This window comes from Carlito syrichta, unplaced genomic scaffold (genome assembly GCF_000164805.1).
Source record: "Carlito syrichta isolate Samal-C Ts95f unplaced genomic scaffold, Tarsius_syrichta-2.0.1 Scaffold222196, whole genome shotgun sequence".
NCBI lineage: Eukaryota > Metazoa > Chordata > Mammalia > Primates > Tarsiidae > Carlito > Carlito syrichta.
In genome coordinates, this window is record NW_007166292.1 from 44327 (window position 1) to 60595 (window position 16269).

General features: G+C 40.0%; 1 protein-coding gene across 1 annotated transcript in view; it reads right to left on the bottom strand.

The window, feature by feature from the left end:
• Positions 1–16269, bottom strand: part of LOC103253341 (histone-arginine methyltransferase CARM1-like) — a 147347-nt gene that overhangs the window by 15130 nt on the left and 115948 nt on the right. The window contains exons 8-11 of the mRNA XM_021709420.1: positions 6738–6819; positions 5074–5159; positions 2225–2314; positions 142–279 (exon numbers count right to left, since the gene is read on the bottom strand). Of these exons, the coding sequence (XP_021565095.1) occupies positions 142–279; positions 2225–2314; positions 5074–5159; positions 6738–6819 (396 nt within the window). The remainder of the gene's footprint in view (positions 1–141; positions 280–2224; positions 2315–5073; positions 5160–6737; positions 6820–16269) is intronic.

Below are 16269 nucleotides of genomic sequence, written 5' to 3' on the forward strand. Positions count from 1 at the left end.
TACCTGTGCAAACTCAGCCAGGCCTCTGTTAAGCTTACTATCCATGAGTAGGTGCTGGAGCCTCAGGGGCCTGCTAGCTTCCTGCCTTCTCTCAGTGCCCAGAAAACAGAAGGAAAAGTGCGTCTGGACTTTCTTGCTTACCGTTTATTAGCTACAAACAGCACTTTCCCTGAGAGAGTCTCCCCTTCCTTGGCGAAGAGAGGAGTCTGCAGGAGGCACCGCACCTGATACCAGTGAGTCAGAGGCTCGGTTGGGGCTGTGGACAGCCAAACTGTTACCCTGTGGGGTGAGAAAAGAGTTAAAAGTCAATTACCTGCCATGCCCACATTACTGAGTTAAAAGCCAATTACATGCCATGCTCACTTTCCTGGGTTGGGCTGGAGACTGAGTTTGACTCGTGTTTTTGTTCTTTTTGACTCATGGAACACTTTGAAGATAAGGACAGTTTAATTTTTGGGGCAAGTGCCATGTGTTGGGTACTGAACTAAGACTTCATGTAGCCTATCCCAATAAGTTTATACAACAGCCCTAGGAAGTATGCCCAGAGGGGTTAAATGATTTGCCCAACCTTATACAGAGGACAATTAGAAAGCCAGGCTTCAAACTCATAAATTTGGCCACCTAGTATTTGGCCACCAACCTGTATTTCTGAATCAAAGTTCATTAGAAGCCCAATAAGTCACAGGGTTAAATTAGAAAGTGATTTGTTTGAAAAGCATAGCAAGGAGAGAAGTCTGGAGTCTATCTTCTAATTTGATTTGCGTCAACCTACTCAGGGTTCTGAAACAGTTTCTGGAAGCAATAAAAATTACTGGAGCCGATGGCCTTTACTGTCCTTCCAGCTCAGACATGCTACATGTGTTTGTATGTGTGTTAAACCGGGGTTCTTCAGGTCATAAGAAGAAAGAAGAATATTTTACTTTCCACCCAACACTGAGGACACTTGTCCTAGGGCTGGGCAGTTGTTGCTGACTTGTGAGCAAGGGACACATTAAACATGGAGCAAATTCCTAGAGGGTCCATTTTGACTTGAAGATTAGGGGGAAATTTTTTATATCATCTAACTTTTGTATCAAAATATATTCAGATATGGCATAGAGTAGAATGCAAATTATACATCATATATATAATTATATATATGATAAGTAATTTGATTTTAAAGAGACTTCCCCCTTGAGGTAGACCACTTCAAGCTTGTCTCCCTTACCCTTGGAGGAACAAATGTGTTTACATGGGATATTACCTGGGGGAACAAACGTATAAATTCCTTGAACAAACATGCTTGTATGGAGTAGGAATGAAATATACATCATTATCTTTCTCTCTTACTGTCAGCCTTGACACGGTTTCCAGGGATCCCTTCCTCCCCTGAGTACCCCACTCCCCTAAGCCTTATCACAGCCCCGCAGGCAATTCTTTCTAAGCAGGTACAATGATAAGCCTGGACATTCTTTCAAGGAGTGGAGGAGAGTACACTGTAAAAGTTTTCCTTTGCTGGTGCCTGGGCACATCCCCTAGACCAAATCTCTTTGCTAGCTGGAACACGCAAGGCATCCTGGGAAGAGAGCAGGGAAGTCAGGAAGAGAACAGAGGCTTGGGGGCCATGGGGTGGTACAGTCCATAAAAGGAACACCAAACATTGACAGCCAACTTATAGGTGGTCTTTCTTCTATTTTTCCCGCAACTTTCAAGCCTGTGCAGTAGGGGGGAAAGGAGTGCACAGATGGAGAAGTTTCCTAATGTTGCAGTTTGCAGTAGTAGTACAGGTCTGCCTGATCATTAAGGGATTCCAGAGTGTGAACCCAAGTGAGGAAAAGTATGATTCAGGATATTACCCAGATACAAGAGCTTGTATAGTAAGATGTGTCAGAAACAAAGACGGGGGCTTGGGGTACCACCACATGTAGTCTAGAAAAGACAAAGAAGGTTGGTAAAACACAAACCCTCTCTCACACCTTCAAAGCTCAATTCATTTGGTTCTAGAGGCCTTGTGTATTTTAACTGGAGCTGAAAGGATGCGTGGAAACCCGTCTTATTTCCACTTTATCCTAAAAATCTAAAAGTAACATTAACATCTGCGTTTATTTCCCTGAAGACTGGAGAAGCAAGTATTCGTGTTGTTGAAATCAATTCCTAAACACTTTAAAATTGTGACTACAGATGATGAGGAACAACACTATGGGCTAGAGTAGGCTACGAAGGGTTGGGGGTGGGGCATACGTACAGAGACCCAACAAAGGCCACATCAAACCAGAACGCCAGGCCATGGACGAGGCCAGACTGAGCCAGTTGAAACACAAAGGGAATTTCTACTCTGCAAGAAAACAAAACAAAACAAAAACAAAAACAAACAAAAAGAGAAGAAATACTTGGAATTATTTTTGTTGTTGACAGATATACCAGATATATTTGTGAATTTAGTGGGAACATTCACAGAATATTTTCTGTCTCTCTTAAGTACTTTTGCCTTGGCAGCAAAATTCTCCCAGTGTGTGATTAATGCTTGGGTGATGCTGCACATTTGAGAAGCTTGCTTCTTGACAAAAGCCTGCAAGAAAACACTACTGTGCTGCAATGACCCTAACTGCACAGGGTGAGTGTAGTATCTGGAGTTGGGTTTGACTACTGGAGAGAAGAATGACCTAGGACACAGGTGATAGCCATCCTTCAAGAAGTCAAAACATGGGTGGTGGCAGTTCCCCTGTGCAGTTGCTCACCTCTAAAACATAAAGTGGACCACAAGGGGAACGTCAAGCTTAGAAGGTCATTGTCTTAGTTTATTTCTTTTTCAGGCAGGCAATTTAACTTCCCACCAGGCTATAACAAGAATCTTGCAGAAGTGGCTATGGTTTATGCCAAATGCAGAATAAGCAGGAATAGAAAGAATATTTGAAAAGATTCAACGGAATCTAGATGCTTGATGTATTTTAGCTGTGGAACCTTAGAAAGTCACTCAAATTATCTGAAACTCAGTATCTTCATTTGTTGAAGGGTTATAAAATTTGTCTTTTATTTCCCTCATAAGGTTCTTGTGCATATCAAATGGAAAAAAAAATATATATATATACATATATATAGAAAGAAAGAGAGAGAGAAGCTTTGCAAACTTTAAAGTGTTTCATAATTAAAAGGTGGCATCAATAAGTCCATTGCTGTCTTAACTTTCTTATCCCCTAAAGATATGAATATTGATCTTCTAAGGAAGAAGAGGGCAAAATATTACTGAAAGGTCACCCAGAGGCAATTCTTATTACCATCTTTAAAAAAAAATGGAATCAAGTCAAGCCATGAGTCGTTTCAAGTGGAGGAAAAGAGGACAAAAACTAACATTTATTAAAAGCCTATGGAGCTGTATTTCCTTAAGTGCTCTCAAGGTTTTCAAAGAAGGTTGTATTTTACTTACATTCGTGGTGCTCCCAAGACAACTTATTTCACCCTGCAGCCATTAGAATATTTCTAAATTTTTCCATTGTGTGTACCACATTGAATTTATTGGTCTTGTATTCATCATTTGCATTCATCTAAATGGACTATGAGCTCCTCAAGGACGGAAACTTAAAAAATGACTTTTTGTACCTGCACAAGATGCAGCATAGTACCTGACACAGTAGGATCTCAATCAACATTTGCTGAATCAATGCACAAATGAATGAATGACATCTCTGGAAAACCTACAATAGACATACTTTTTTGAAAAACTCCCTAGGACTCAGGAGGTAGTCCAAAGCAGCAAATAAAGCTAATGAAAATCAATTTTGTCTGGACTTTTGGTATTTAATAGAGTTGTTCTCAAATGGCAGTTCTCTTGCTCTGAGCATATGGAGTTTCTCCAACCACTTGAGCTCAGGAACTACCACATGATTTGCTTTCGCTAAGAATGAACAGAAGTGACTTATGCCACTTTCAGACAGAAGCTTTAATTGTTGTTGCATACTTTGCCATGCTCATTCTTCCTCCTCCGTGACAGCGTTGTTCCAGATAGAAGCTGCCGCATCAGCCCAGTTACTGGTATGGGTTGTGTGTGGTGAGGTAAAACTACAGCTGGTGTCCAATGGATAAGTAGTGTAAGGGAGTGAGGCACCTGTGTGATTAGAAGCTAGTGAAGTCTCTTTTTGTCACTGCAGCATGTTCTAACCTATCCTAACTGTTAAAGAATATTCTCTGTGCATCATCTCAAGGATGAATGATTTTTTTTTTTTTTTAGTTAGCCAGCTGCACCTTCTAAATTCTGACCCTTGCTTCCTTGGGAGCTCCAGGAAAACAACAACCTGGTTGAATTTCAACTTTCTCTAGAAAATAATATCAATATTGATCTTCTAAGGGAAAAAAGGGTAAACTATTAGTGAAAGTTCACCCAAAGGGGATTCATATAACCATATAAATAAATAGAATCAACTGAAGGCATGAGTCCTCATTTTAGGGTCTTTCCAAGTAGAAGGAAAGAGGAAAAAACTTTTCTTGAATACCCTCTTTAAAAATGAGCCTACAAAACACTTAGCATGCTATATAATATATAGTAAGCACATAAGTTGTGACTTTTTGCTTGTCATTATTGCATGCACTGGCTTGCGTGCATTCACGCACATGCTTTCACTTTAGAGACATTAAAGCAGAGTGGTTAAAAGGGCAGACTTTGGAGTCTTCTGAAAGGTTCAAATCCTCGCTCTAACACATCTCTTAATTCTGTGATCTTATGCAACCTATCATTCCATTCTGCCTTATTCTTGTCATCTGTCAAATGGGGACAACAATAGTATCATTCACATAGGATTGTTGTGACAATTAAATGAATTATTATATATAAAGGACTCAGAATAGTGGCTGTATAAGTATGAGCTAAGTAATGATTATTTAATTTTTCTCATTCAATTCATAAAACAATATTATGAAGGAGACATCATTATCCTCATTTTGCAATAAATGAAACTAATATTGATGCATCATTCCTGCATGTAACTCACATCTAAAACTCTTTTTCTCATGTGAGCAGCAAAAGTCTGCACTGAAGTTTTGTAGGCGAGAGATGTGGAGAGGGGATTTTAAACATCAAGAGAAACACTGATTTGTACAAACCTGTGTAGATCTTCTTCTTCTGCATCTATAAAATTTACTGTGTATTTGACTGTCCGAGCCATCAAAATCCTAACGTCAAATGTGTCCTTGGAGGAAAAAAAAAAATCAAAGATGTTATCTTTCTGTCAAGATAAACTGAACGCAAGCAAATTTGCAGTCTAGCTTTCTTCTTGTACTTTTAAGTCATTGAGAGTTAGATTTAAAAGGTACGTGCTTACAGAGAATGGTATTAATAATATAAACTTACGTGTACTGGGAACTTATTATATGCTAAGCACTACATGGTTTGTGCTTTAGTAAGTGCTAGGGGCTCTAGGTTGTGGTTTATAACATTACTTTTTAAAAAGTATCTGGAGCAGGCATTTGGCTTTTTTTTTTCCTATTGAGAATTTATTCAGGGGTGAGGATTCATCTCTTCCCTACATTCTATCCAGAAGTTTCATATGAACTTAGTTCATCCTTAGTAACACGTGTGGCATGGGTCCCCAATGTGACCAATCAGAATATCACTTCCCCCCTGAAGACATTGACTGTTTCATAGATGGGAACAGTAGCCACGGTATAGGATAGTCAGGCTCTATCTAAACTAAATTTAGTGATTTTGCCTAAGTTGTCAGGAAAAGGCAGATTCTTCAGCAGAACTCAGAGCTGTAAGAATCAGAGGCTGGGGCTTCTGCAGCTGTCTTGCTACCTGAGGGGAGAAACTGTCTAGGAACAGAGTTAAATCAGAAGAAGTAGGGACAAGTGATGAGGAGAGAATAATCAGGTCCTGGCCACACTGTTGAAACCCCTGCAGATCCCTGAAGCAAACTCTATCTTTAGGTTTCACAATTGTTTTTTTGAGTTGGAGTCTCACTCTTGTTGCCCAGGCTGGAGTGTAGCGGCACACATACAGCTACTACAGCCTCAACCTGCTGGACTTAGGCAATCCTTCCACCTCAGCCTTCCAAGTAGCTGGAACTACAGATGCACACCACCATGCCTGGCTAGTTTTTGTGATTTATTGTAGAGACAAGGTCTCACCAAGTTGCCTAGGCTGGTCTAGAATTCCCAAGCTCAGGTAATCCTCTCACCTCGGCCTCCCAAAGTGCTGAAATTACAGACTGAGCCACTGCCCAACCTAGGCTTCACAATTTTTGAGGGATAGTCATTCATTTTAGCTTAAGCCAGTTAAGTTTGGGTTTTCTTCTACTTAGAACTGGATGAATTTCAGATGATACAAACTTAAAGTTGCCCAAGTTTACACAGCTAGATGAGGCCACAACTGAAATTCAAATCTAATGAACATTAAAACTCCTGCTCTAAGCGATTATACAATGTTTCCTCTTCTATTATACTTTGGACCACTAGAATCAATGAGAAGATGTAAACAAATGTAAGAGTTGAGTGTATATATGGGGTGGGTCAGGGCAGTGGGAAACTAGATGTTACTTATTGAAGGGTAGTCAGAAAATCTCCTTGGTTTCAATAATATCATTCTCTGATAATTTTCTTTATGATTGGCAGATAAGAGCTGGAAGACTTGAAAACATGGTGCTCCGAGAAGTAATTTATCCTTGTCTATGACAGCTTAGCACCTAGCAGCACAGTGCATACTAGGCGAATGAGTGAATGAATCAATATATAGACACATGGGAGAAACCCTATAAAGAGAGCATACTTACTACTATTGGCTGTCTGAAGTACTCATCCACAGCTGCACCCCGGAGGCTGGATAGGTTGACCCCATAGAAGCACTGCTGGTACCTAAAATAGTTAGTGTGAAGAACCACCATGTATCTTGTCCCTCTTCTGAGTCCCTAAATCCCCAATGGCTGTGATGTGCTTCTGGGCTGCTTTATGGGTCCTCTAAGTTAGCCCTGGAGAGAGTGTTTGAACATGTAAAAATGGTCTATAGGGATTGGCAGAAGATTCTCTCTAGAAAAGCTACAGACCTGTACTTGACCTGGGGCAGGAAGAGAGAGAAGGGGAGAGGTAGTTGAGTTGAAAGAAATCACTTGTGTGGAAACTATTGGAAAGGAGAAGGATATTTAGGGGCAGGAAGTTCTCTGTGCTCCTGCCCTTGATCTTATGCCCCACAGGTGGCTTCCTGCTCAGTGTTGTCAAAGTGCTGAAATGCAATTTCCTTGGCCTTCTCACTATCCCAACCCCGAGCAGGACTTTAGATTTCCATAGTTTCTTGACACTACTGCTGTTTCAGGAAATAGATTTCCCTTTTCTATTTTCCCATAGCCACTGGCCTTCACCTTTATGATGGCATTTGCTGTGCTGGTGGACACCAAGCAGCGAGACACAGGTGAGCAAGGGCTGTATCAGATGGTGAATAGAAGCCAGGTCATATTAGCATATCAGAGCCCACAGTGCATGTTTCTCTGAATTCCACGGTCAGTGACATCTGAACCACAGACACTGGCGAACACTACAAGTCATGTCTCCACGACTTCCTTACCCAGAGAGCCAGATGTCAAACATTTACACCACTGGCACTGTCTTATCTTCACATACCTGTTGCAACTCAGACCATACCTGGGGCATAGTAAGTACACTCTGTGTCAGCCTGGATAATGGTCTTGGATATTTAAAAAGGTGATCTAGGGTGTGGATTGAGAGTGGTTTTGATTCCAGCTCTGCCACTGATTAGCTGTGTGATTTGGACTATTCTAACTTTGTGTCTCAGTTTCCTTATCTCTAAAATGGAAACAGTTATAAGCTTACTTTATAGGATTCTTGTAAGGGTTACATTAGTAAATTTTTTTAAAAAGCACTTTAAACAATGCTTGGCATTTTGTTACTACTATGTAAGTGTTGGCTAGTATTTTATGATTGTCACCTACTCAGATCAACAATGGGGACTAGGGCACTATAGTTCCCAATCTGACTGTGTGAGGGAATCCTAGGGAGGACTTGTTAAATATCCAGATTCCCAGGCCCAACTTCAGAAAGGCCTGGGAACCTTATCATTAGAGATGAAAAGACTTTATCCCTCATTAAGCTTCCTTAATAAGGGTGTGTGTGTGCACTGCATAGTCTGTGAACCAGTTCCCATCCTCCCCCAAACCCACACCCACCAACCTACAGAGAAGAAGAAACAAAATACCGAAATATGGAATACGCATTTTAAAAATTGTGGTATGGTTAGATTTTGATGAAAGGTTCAGCCAAAGTAAGGTTCTAAATGAATAGTCAAGGTCTCAAATATCCTGGCAGGCAGCAGTGAGAGGGTAGGCCTAATCCTATTAAGCCAGCAGCCAGTCCTCAATACACGTGAACCTGAGCCCCACGGAACCTCTCGTGGATTCTCACAGGGCTTGTGCCATTTCTCACCTCTGAGCCCTTGGTGTTTTCCCCTCTGTCTAGAATGCCCCTTTTGCCCTGTTAATTCTCACTTAATCTTTAAGACTCAGTTCAAACATTTCTATTTAAAAATTTAAAACCTTGTGTTAAAATTAAATATTTATGTTTCACTCACTTAAAAGCCAAAGTATTTTCTTATTCATCAGGGTATATTTAGCCATCAGCATGGGACCAGGAATATTGTTAGGGCTAAAAATATCTATATTATTTAATGAATGAATTCATCAATGAATACATTGGAGGACTTGGTGTCCTAAATGGCCCTATATGTGAGCACAGGCATCAATAAGAATGATGAGGAAATGGAAAAAATCATTTCCCCAAGTTTCTTCAGCTTTATTACTTGCTTTTTAATCTTCTCCTTCCACCAAGAACCAGAGCAAAGCAGGCCCACAAGTAAAACCAAACAGAGTTGCACATGATTTTATAAATACATATATTGGCTAGGCATGGTGGTTCATGCCTGTAATTCCAGCACTTTAACAGGCTGAGGTGGCAGGACACTTAAGCCCAGGCTAGGCTACATTGCGAAACCTCATCTCTACAAAAAAATGAAAATAAAAAAGTCAGGGCATGGTGGCATGCACCTGTAGTTCCAGTTACTCGGGAGGCTGAGGTGGAAGAATCACCTGAGCCCAGGATATCAAGGATATGGTGAGCCATGATCATGCCACCGCACTCCAGCCTGGGCGACAAAGTAAGATCTGCTCCTATAATCCCAGAAAATGCTTGAATACCATAGGTATTCATAAAAATAGCCTTTTTAATATTTAGAATGAGGATGGGAGTATTCTTGGGGAAACAGTCATTGTCACAAAAGCCTATTATTTGAAGGAAAGAGAAAGGGAGGGGTGGGAGGGGAAAAAGAGGGAGAGGGAGAGAGGGAGGGAGAGAGAATATTTCCCTCTTAGCCTAGAAAGTCTCAACTCTATTTTTTAAAATTTACTGGGAGACTTTTAAAATGTAATGATTCCTGGTCAAAATTTCTCTAAATGGTGGCTTATATGATCTAGGGTATAGCCCTGATGCTTGTTCGTTTCTAAAGCTCAACAGGTGATTCTAAAGTGCAACCAGGGTTGGGTACTAAGTTATTAATAGTTGTTGTAGATTCCTGGCCAAATAGGTGAAAGAGAAAAACCTAAGGGCAAAGAGAGTCTTCTATGGCCATGACAGGGCTGGAAATTGCACTCTAGTCACTGAATACAATCTCAGCTTTCAGAGGGGATGTGCCTGTGCCATTTACTTTGCGTGTTTGGTACCAATTAAAACCCAGCAGCCACAATCAGTGTGGTGCAAATGGGCACCATTTCTGGGGCAGATGGGAGCGCTGTGGGCAAAGAGCCCACTGCCTGGGTTTAAACAAATTTCTGGTTGGAGCACATTTCATATTTCTAATTCTTAGAAATCTCAAATAGCCTTCTGTAATGCATCATAAAATAACTAGGACAGATTGAAACTGGCATCTCTCTGGGTCCCAAGATACACTGTGGGGGTGTGGATGAAGAAACGAGTCTGTTGACTTGGGAGCTAGGGATTGTTTCCATTGTTTTCATCAGATGTAGGTTTTATTTTCCAAGTTAACTTACAGCCTCTTTATGAGCACACAAAGGAAAGAGTCTGTGTGTTTTTCCCCCTGAGTTTACATTTACAATTCCCACCATTCTCCTTCACATGGGAACATCACCATCACTACCATAATACATGCAACATCTGGAAAGGCCTGCAAATACAGTCCAGAAGGAAAGCAATTTTACTATTACCTATTCCTAAACATATCCAGAGTACAGAGGATGAAGCAACCCATGACCCATTATGTTTATTCTACACTCTCCATACAGCCTAGCTTTGAGAGGTATCTAGAGGAAGTCCCTTTCCTGGTCTCTTTTGGTGTTCTTATAGTTTCTGCTCGAGTTCACCTTGGCCTTTTGTCCTCCCTATTCCTTTTTCCACATCTCCCCTCCCTACCATGACTTGGACCCATGTTAGAAGGATGGTGGCACAACCTCAGGCTTTTTCGTAGATGCCAGCATTGGTCTTTCAAATGCAATAGAGGGGAGCTTCTCTAACACATGCACACCTTTCTCCTGCTAATGTGAACTCCCTCTCTCGTAGCCCAACTCAGAAATTTTACTTTAAATATAATATTTGCATCTTTAATCTATTCTAACAAAAAAATCTACTCATCCTCATTAATACGTTTTCTTTCTTTAAAAATAAAGGAAATAAAGGGAAGCAAGGAAGGGAGGAAGATAGAAAGATAGAAAAGAATGAGAGAATGCAAACAAGAGAGGATGGGGGGAAGCTTGTTATGCTTTTTGACAATTAAGCAACTTTTGTGTCTTAATGTGCTATGCTCTACCGGAATTAACAACCTGTAGTACACGAACCTGATAAGAGACATATGTAACTTTAAGAACAAGAAAACAAAAGCAAGGATCTAAGAATGTCACCCAAGCCACAAATGGTGCTGAAAAGGCAGCATAAGAGCATGGTTGAGAGTTCTTGTAGGAGAAGGTATATGTCTAAGGAACAAATTGTATTTGCATTTAATTTCTTATACATTCGTTAGAGATAACAGGACTTGAGGCTTGATTGTTTTGACAATTTTCTTTCCTTTATAATTAAATTCTTTGTGGTTATTTTATTTATTTTCTGTGTGAAGTTTGGTAAGAACAGTTACTCTGAGATCTGTCCTCTTACCACATTTTAAAGTATATGACACAATCTTTTCTGACTATAGGCACAATGTTGGACAATGGACCTCTATAACTTATTCATCTTGCTTGACTGAAACCTTATGGCCATTGATTAATGACTGCCCATTTTTCTCTTTCCTCAGCCACTGGTAATCATCATTCTACTGTTTGAGTCTATGAATTTCACTATTTTAGATACCTCATACACATGGAATCACACAGCATCTGTCTTTCTGGTACTGGTTTATTTCATTTAACACAATGTTCTCAAGGTTCATTTATGTTTTTGTTTATTGCAGAATTTCCTTCTTTCCTAAGGCAGAATATATTCTAGTGTGTGTAAATAGCATATTTTCTTTATCCATTCATGTGTTGATAACCACAGGCTGATTCCATATCTTGGCTATTGTGAATAGTACTGCAATGAACATAAGTATGCTAAAAAATCTCTTCAAGATCCTGATTTCAATTCTTTTGAATAAATACTCAGCAGTGATATTGCTGGAGAATATGGTAATTTTGTTTTTAATTTTTGAGGAACCGCCATATTGTTTTCCATAGTAAGTGAATCATTTTTCATTCCTGTTAACAGTGTATAAGGGTTCCAATTTCTCCACATCCTCACCGACACTTGTATTGTGTTTTAAAATAACAGCCATCCTGAAAGGTGTGAGGTGATATCTCACTGGGATTTTGATTTGATACGATTTTCCGCATCAGCATAATACAGACATGCCACTGTGGACAGTAGTATCTGTGAAAACACGCTTGCTTATTATATCTATGATTTTACTGTTTTAAACACCAGCAAGGGAGTGTGCCTTATATTTTCCATGTTTCATGGTTATATACTTTTTGTATTTGTAAGTGTGTTTTTTTGGTAAAAAGGAGAGGGATAAAAGGGTTCAGTCTTTTAAAGTAATCAAACTTTAGACTGTGCCCATTTGTAAGAAGTAAGGGAAAGTCTATGTGAAGAAATCCATGGAGCACCCTCAGGTTTGCCAAGCTAAGTCTAGATATTAGTGGTTGGCCTAAGAATTGAACCTATGAAAGCCATATCAGAGGGAAAGAGTGAGTCAAGACAAATATGATGAACACCTCTTATTTGTTCCACCCAGTGAATGGTTGCTTTTCTTACGGTAACAGGGTCAGATTTTCTTCTGGGAGGCATCTCTTTCCTACTTGCAGTTTTTGTGGTTTGGATAGTCCTGACTTTGCTTTTGTTGTGTGACTCAGTCCCAGCCAATCAGAGCATCTTATCACCATAGCCTTGTTGAGGGACTCAGGTTAAGCAATTGACCCAATGAGAGTCAAGTGTTTATAACTTTTGTTTAAACTTGTAAAGAAGACATGAACATGGAGTTATGAGTCCATAAATATGAATTTGCTGGAAAGCACATTGCTGCCTTGAGGGAAAACTACCTAAGATTGGAGCCAAGCTGAGACATAGAGACCAGACCCAACATTAGTGCTTTGAAATTTATTTGTGTCTCAGAAGCTGAGTCTACCTTTGAACTTTTTGGATACATTAGTCAGAAATGTTCTTTTTCTTAAGCCCTTTGGGGTTTTGTCCATTTAAAACCTAAAGTGTCTTTTTAAAAAATTTATGTATTTATTATAAAGATGTGGGATACAATTCAGGGCTAGGTATACAAACATTTATCATGCAGGTACCCTTGTTGATGCGACATGCCCCTCCCTCCCCTTGCAGCAACCCCTAACCGCCAGTCCCACCCTCCCTTCCCCTGACAGTTTTCTGCTACTGTCAATTAAAGTGTCTTAATTTAAAAAAAAAAAAAGAGTCTGCATGTACAAGTGCTATGAATAAAATTCCAAGAGAATAGTTTTGCCTAATTCAGTAAAATCTTAATTCTATAAATCCTGAAGTAAATTATCATAACCTAGAGTATACAGAATCAGGCCAGGGATGGTGAGGTAGATACCTGCTAGATTTAGCAATTGTTTGGAAACAGACAGCACTGATGTCAGAGAAACTGAAATGTTACACCCCTGATTACACAGATCTGGATGTGTATGGGACCAGGGCAGAACATTATGAAAGAGCCATGAGTTTGACAAACATTACAAAACAAGATAAATATAGATATCAAGGTTTATTCTAAGAGCAAAACCCAGATGAGTTCAAGAGCTATAGATATAAACAGAGATGAAGGAAATATCAAGAGTGAATATGGAGTAGCTGAAAGGAGAATTTAGGGCAAGACATCAATGAAGTATAAATGAGACAAGACCAAGGGCACATGAAAATCCAGACATGATCACACTGGTCATGTTAACATTTCTGCAAAAAAGTACTTTCTCTGTGATACTTTGTGCTGTATACCTGACTTCTGACTAAAATTTGAGTATATCACATGGTAATTTGAAATGTTTTAATTTTATCCACTTAGTGTTTCCATTAACCAGTGATTATCAGGGCCAAATGTATTTTTGGAAACAACTAAAAGACCTAAAACTCTAGTTATGCAAAAGAACCTTTAGTAGAAATTTCAGTGTCAGGGTGGAATTAGCCTAGGAACAAATCATCCATTACTTCACAGTCAAATTCAGCAGCTTGTCCATTCAGTTGAATTGATTTTCTTAAAAAATAATGTTTCTCAGTAGTACTGTGGTCAACAAAGCATTTTGTAGCCTCAAAGTAAAAAGGAACAAGAAGGGAGCTCTCCCTTGCCTGTGGCAAAATTTTACTTGCATTCATCTTCCCTCATCCTTTGCAAGCACAGACTTCTAAATTCTATTTAAAAAACAAAAACAAAAAGGTCAGGCTAGGTGGCTCAGCCTGTAATTCCAGCACTTTAGGAGGGCGAGGCCAGTGGATTGCCTGAGCCTGAGGGTTCGAGATGAACCTGGGCAATTTAGTGAGTCCTTGTCTCTACAATAAATAAATTAGCCGGGTGAGGTAGCATGTGACTGTAGTTCCAGCTACTGGGAAGGCTGAGACGGAAGAATCACTGGAGCCCAGCAGGTCGAAGCTGGGATGGCTGCGAGTGTGCCACTGTACTCCAGCCTGGGTGACAGAGTAAGACTCCAACTCAAAAACAAAAACAAAACCAAAAACAAAACCCTACTGACCAAAGGACATCCACCACTGGCATTCCTGATATCACTTGCTTGACTCTGCCCTACTCCAGTATAATGAACACATGCCATCCGTGCATAATGCTCTGTAAAGGAAACTGGAAAATATCCTTTGGTTCCTTAAGTGGTATATAACCTTGTAAGTATCACCCCAGATCTTTCAAGTGGTATCTGTCTTTGGAATCTTCAGCCATGTGTTCTATCCCAGCTGTACCAAAGTATGGGCTCATCCATCCTCACACGGATAGTGGCAATGTCTCACCTCTGGCCTGCACCATGCGCCTTTTTCCAGGGTATCCCTGTTAACTTTGGGAATGAGATGTCACAAGGTCCAGATGGCTAGTTTATGTCTGAGGGATGAATATTTGATCAATGGGGAGATAAAGGTCGGTGTATACATTCATCTCCCAACCTTTATATAAACTATCCTGAGATGTAGTTTGATCTTTTGAAGATGGTCCTGAAAGATAAAGCAACTTCTTGTTGTTTGATACCACACAGTAGTCAGCTTGATAATGCAACTTTGCATTTGTGCTCCTCTTATCCCCTGCCTCATTCTTCTTCCTCCTCATTTTTGTTTCACTGCAACTGTATTCCTTAATAAAATTATAGCTTATAAGCTTTGCCTAAGACTCTGCTTTCTGGGGAACCCGATCCAAGACTATTGATATCAGATGTAGCCCTAGAATGTAAACTTTCAAGATGGAATTGCTCACCAGTTTGATGACAATACAGTTGACATTGCTGCTGGCGAATGGGGAGTGATAGCCCTCCGCTAGTTATCACAATTTCTAGTGGTCTTATCAAGATTAATGACTAATTATTAGGATACGTAGAGATGGGAGGTGAAACATTGGGATATATGGTTACTGTCAATTTGAAGTTTTGGGACAATTATAATTATATGGATTGTGGAGTAGGCAAGACTCTGTTAACAGCATTGGAAGTTTTACAAAAAGAAAATTATATTCTCAGAGCAGTCAACTCCCAACTCTAGAAACACTGTGAAATCCAGAGGTCCTATCTAGCAGAGATCAATCTCCTTGGTGCTCCAAGGCCTCCTGTGCTGAAAATCATGTACAGAATTTGACAAGTAGAAGCTGCATCTTTGAAATTAAAACTGTCCCACCCCACTTCTACAAACAAGCTACTAAACCAGTAACAGTAGAAGAGCTGTAGTAGAAGTAGCAGAAGATTGTACATACAAGCTTGATAGGTCTTATGTATCAAAGTTGGGGCCCTGACAGAGAAAGATTAGGGCCCTGAGATCTGGGGATGGGTCAGTCGGATGGACAAAATAGAAAATCCTGGACATATATTTCTAATGCCCCTGAATTCTTCAAACTAACAGAAGCAGAATTCTCCCCTCTTTTGGCAGAGAAGAACAGTCTTCCCTTAACTGAAGACTGTACAAACCTTCTCCCAAAGCCTGTGCCTTGAAAGATAATTTTATTCTCCTTAAGATCTGCCTCATGCTCACTGGCTACCTCCAGGCTAATAGCCTCCCATTTCTGTCAGGCTGATAACTCAAGCACAGCCTGAGCAGTAATACAATTCTACTCCAGGAGGAGATAACTTACATATCTAAGAAATAAAAGATGCTAGATAATATTTTCTGCTAAGAAACAGGAAAAATTGTATGTATGAGAGTGGATTTTAAAGGTGTTGGAATATGGAGGGTAGAATGTAAGTTAGGGGAGCATACAATTCGCTGACATGGGGCACTGATAGGATTCAATGTTCTAACGAGACACCAGGAGCCAGTCCTAACAGTCTGCTAGATGTTGCTTTGAAGCTTGGTCATCAAGATGGCCTACAGTCAATGAGGTGGAGCTTCCAGAACTTCTGCAGCATGTGATTGAGAAATGCTCAAAGAGGTGCAAATGCTATGTGAACTTATTATAGAAAAATCTGAGAACATTCAACTTGAATACCTTCTCAGACAGAGCCCAGGAAACTCTCCTCTTACAAAGTTAGTAGGGAGCAAACCAGGTAGAGAACAGTGGCATCTTTGAGAAGCCAAGGATAACTGTCCTTGGTAGATCAA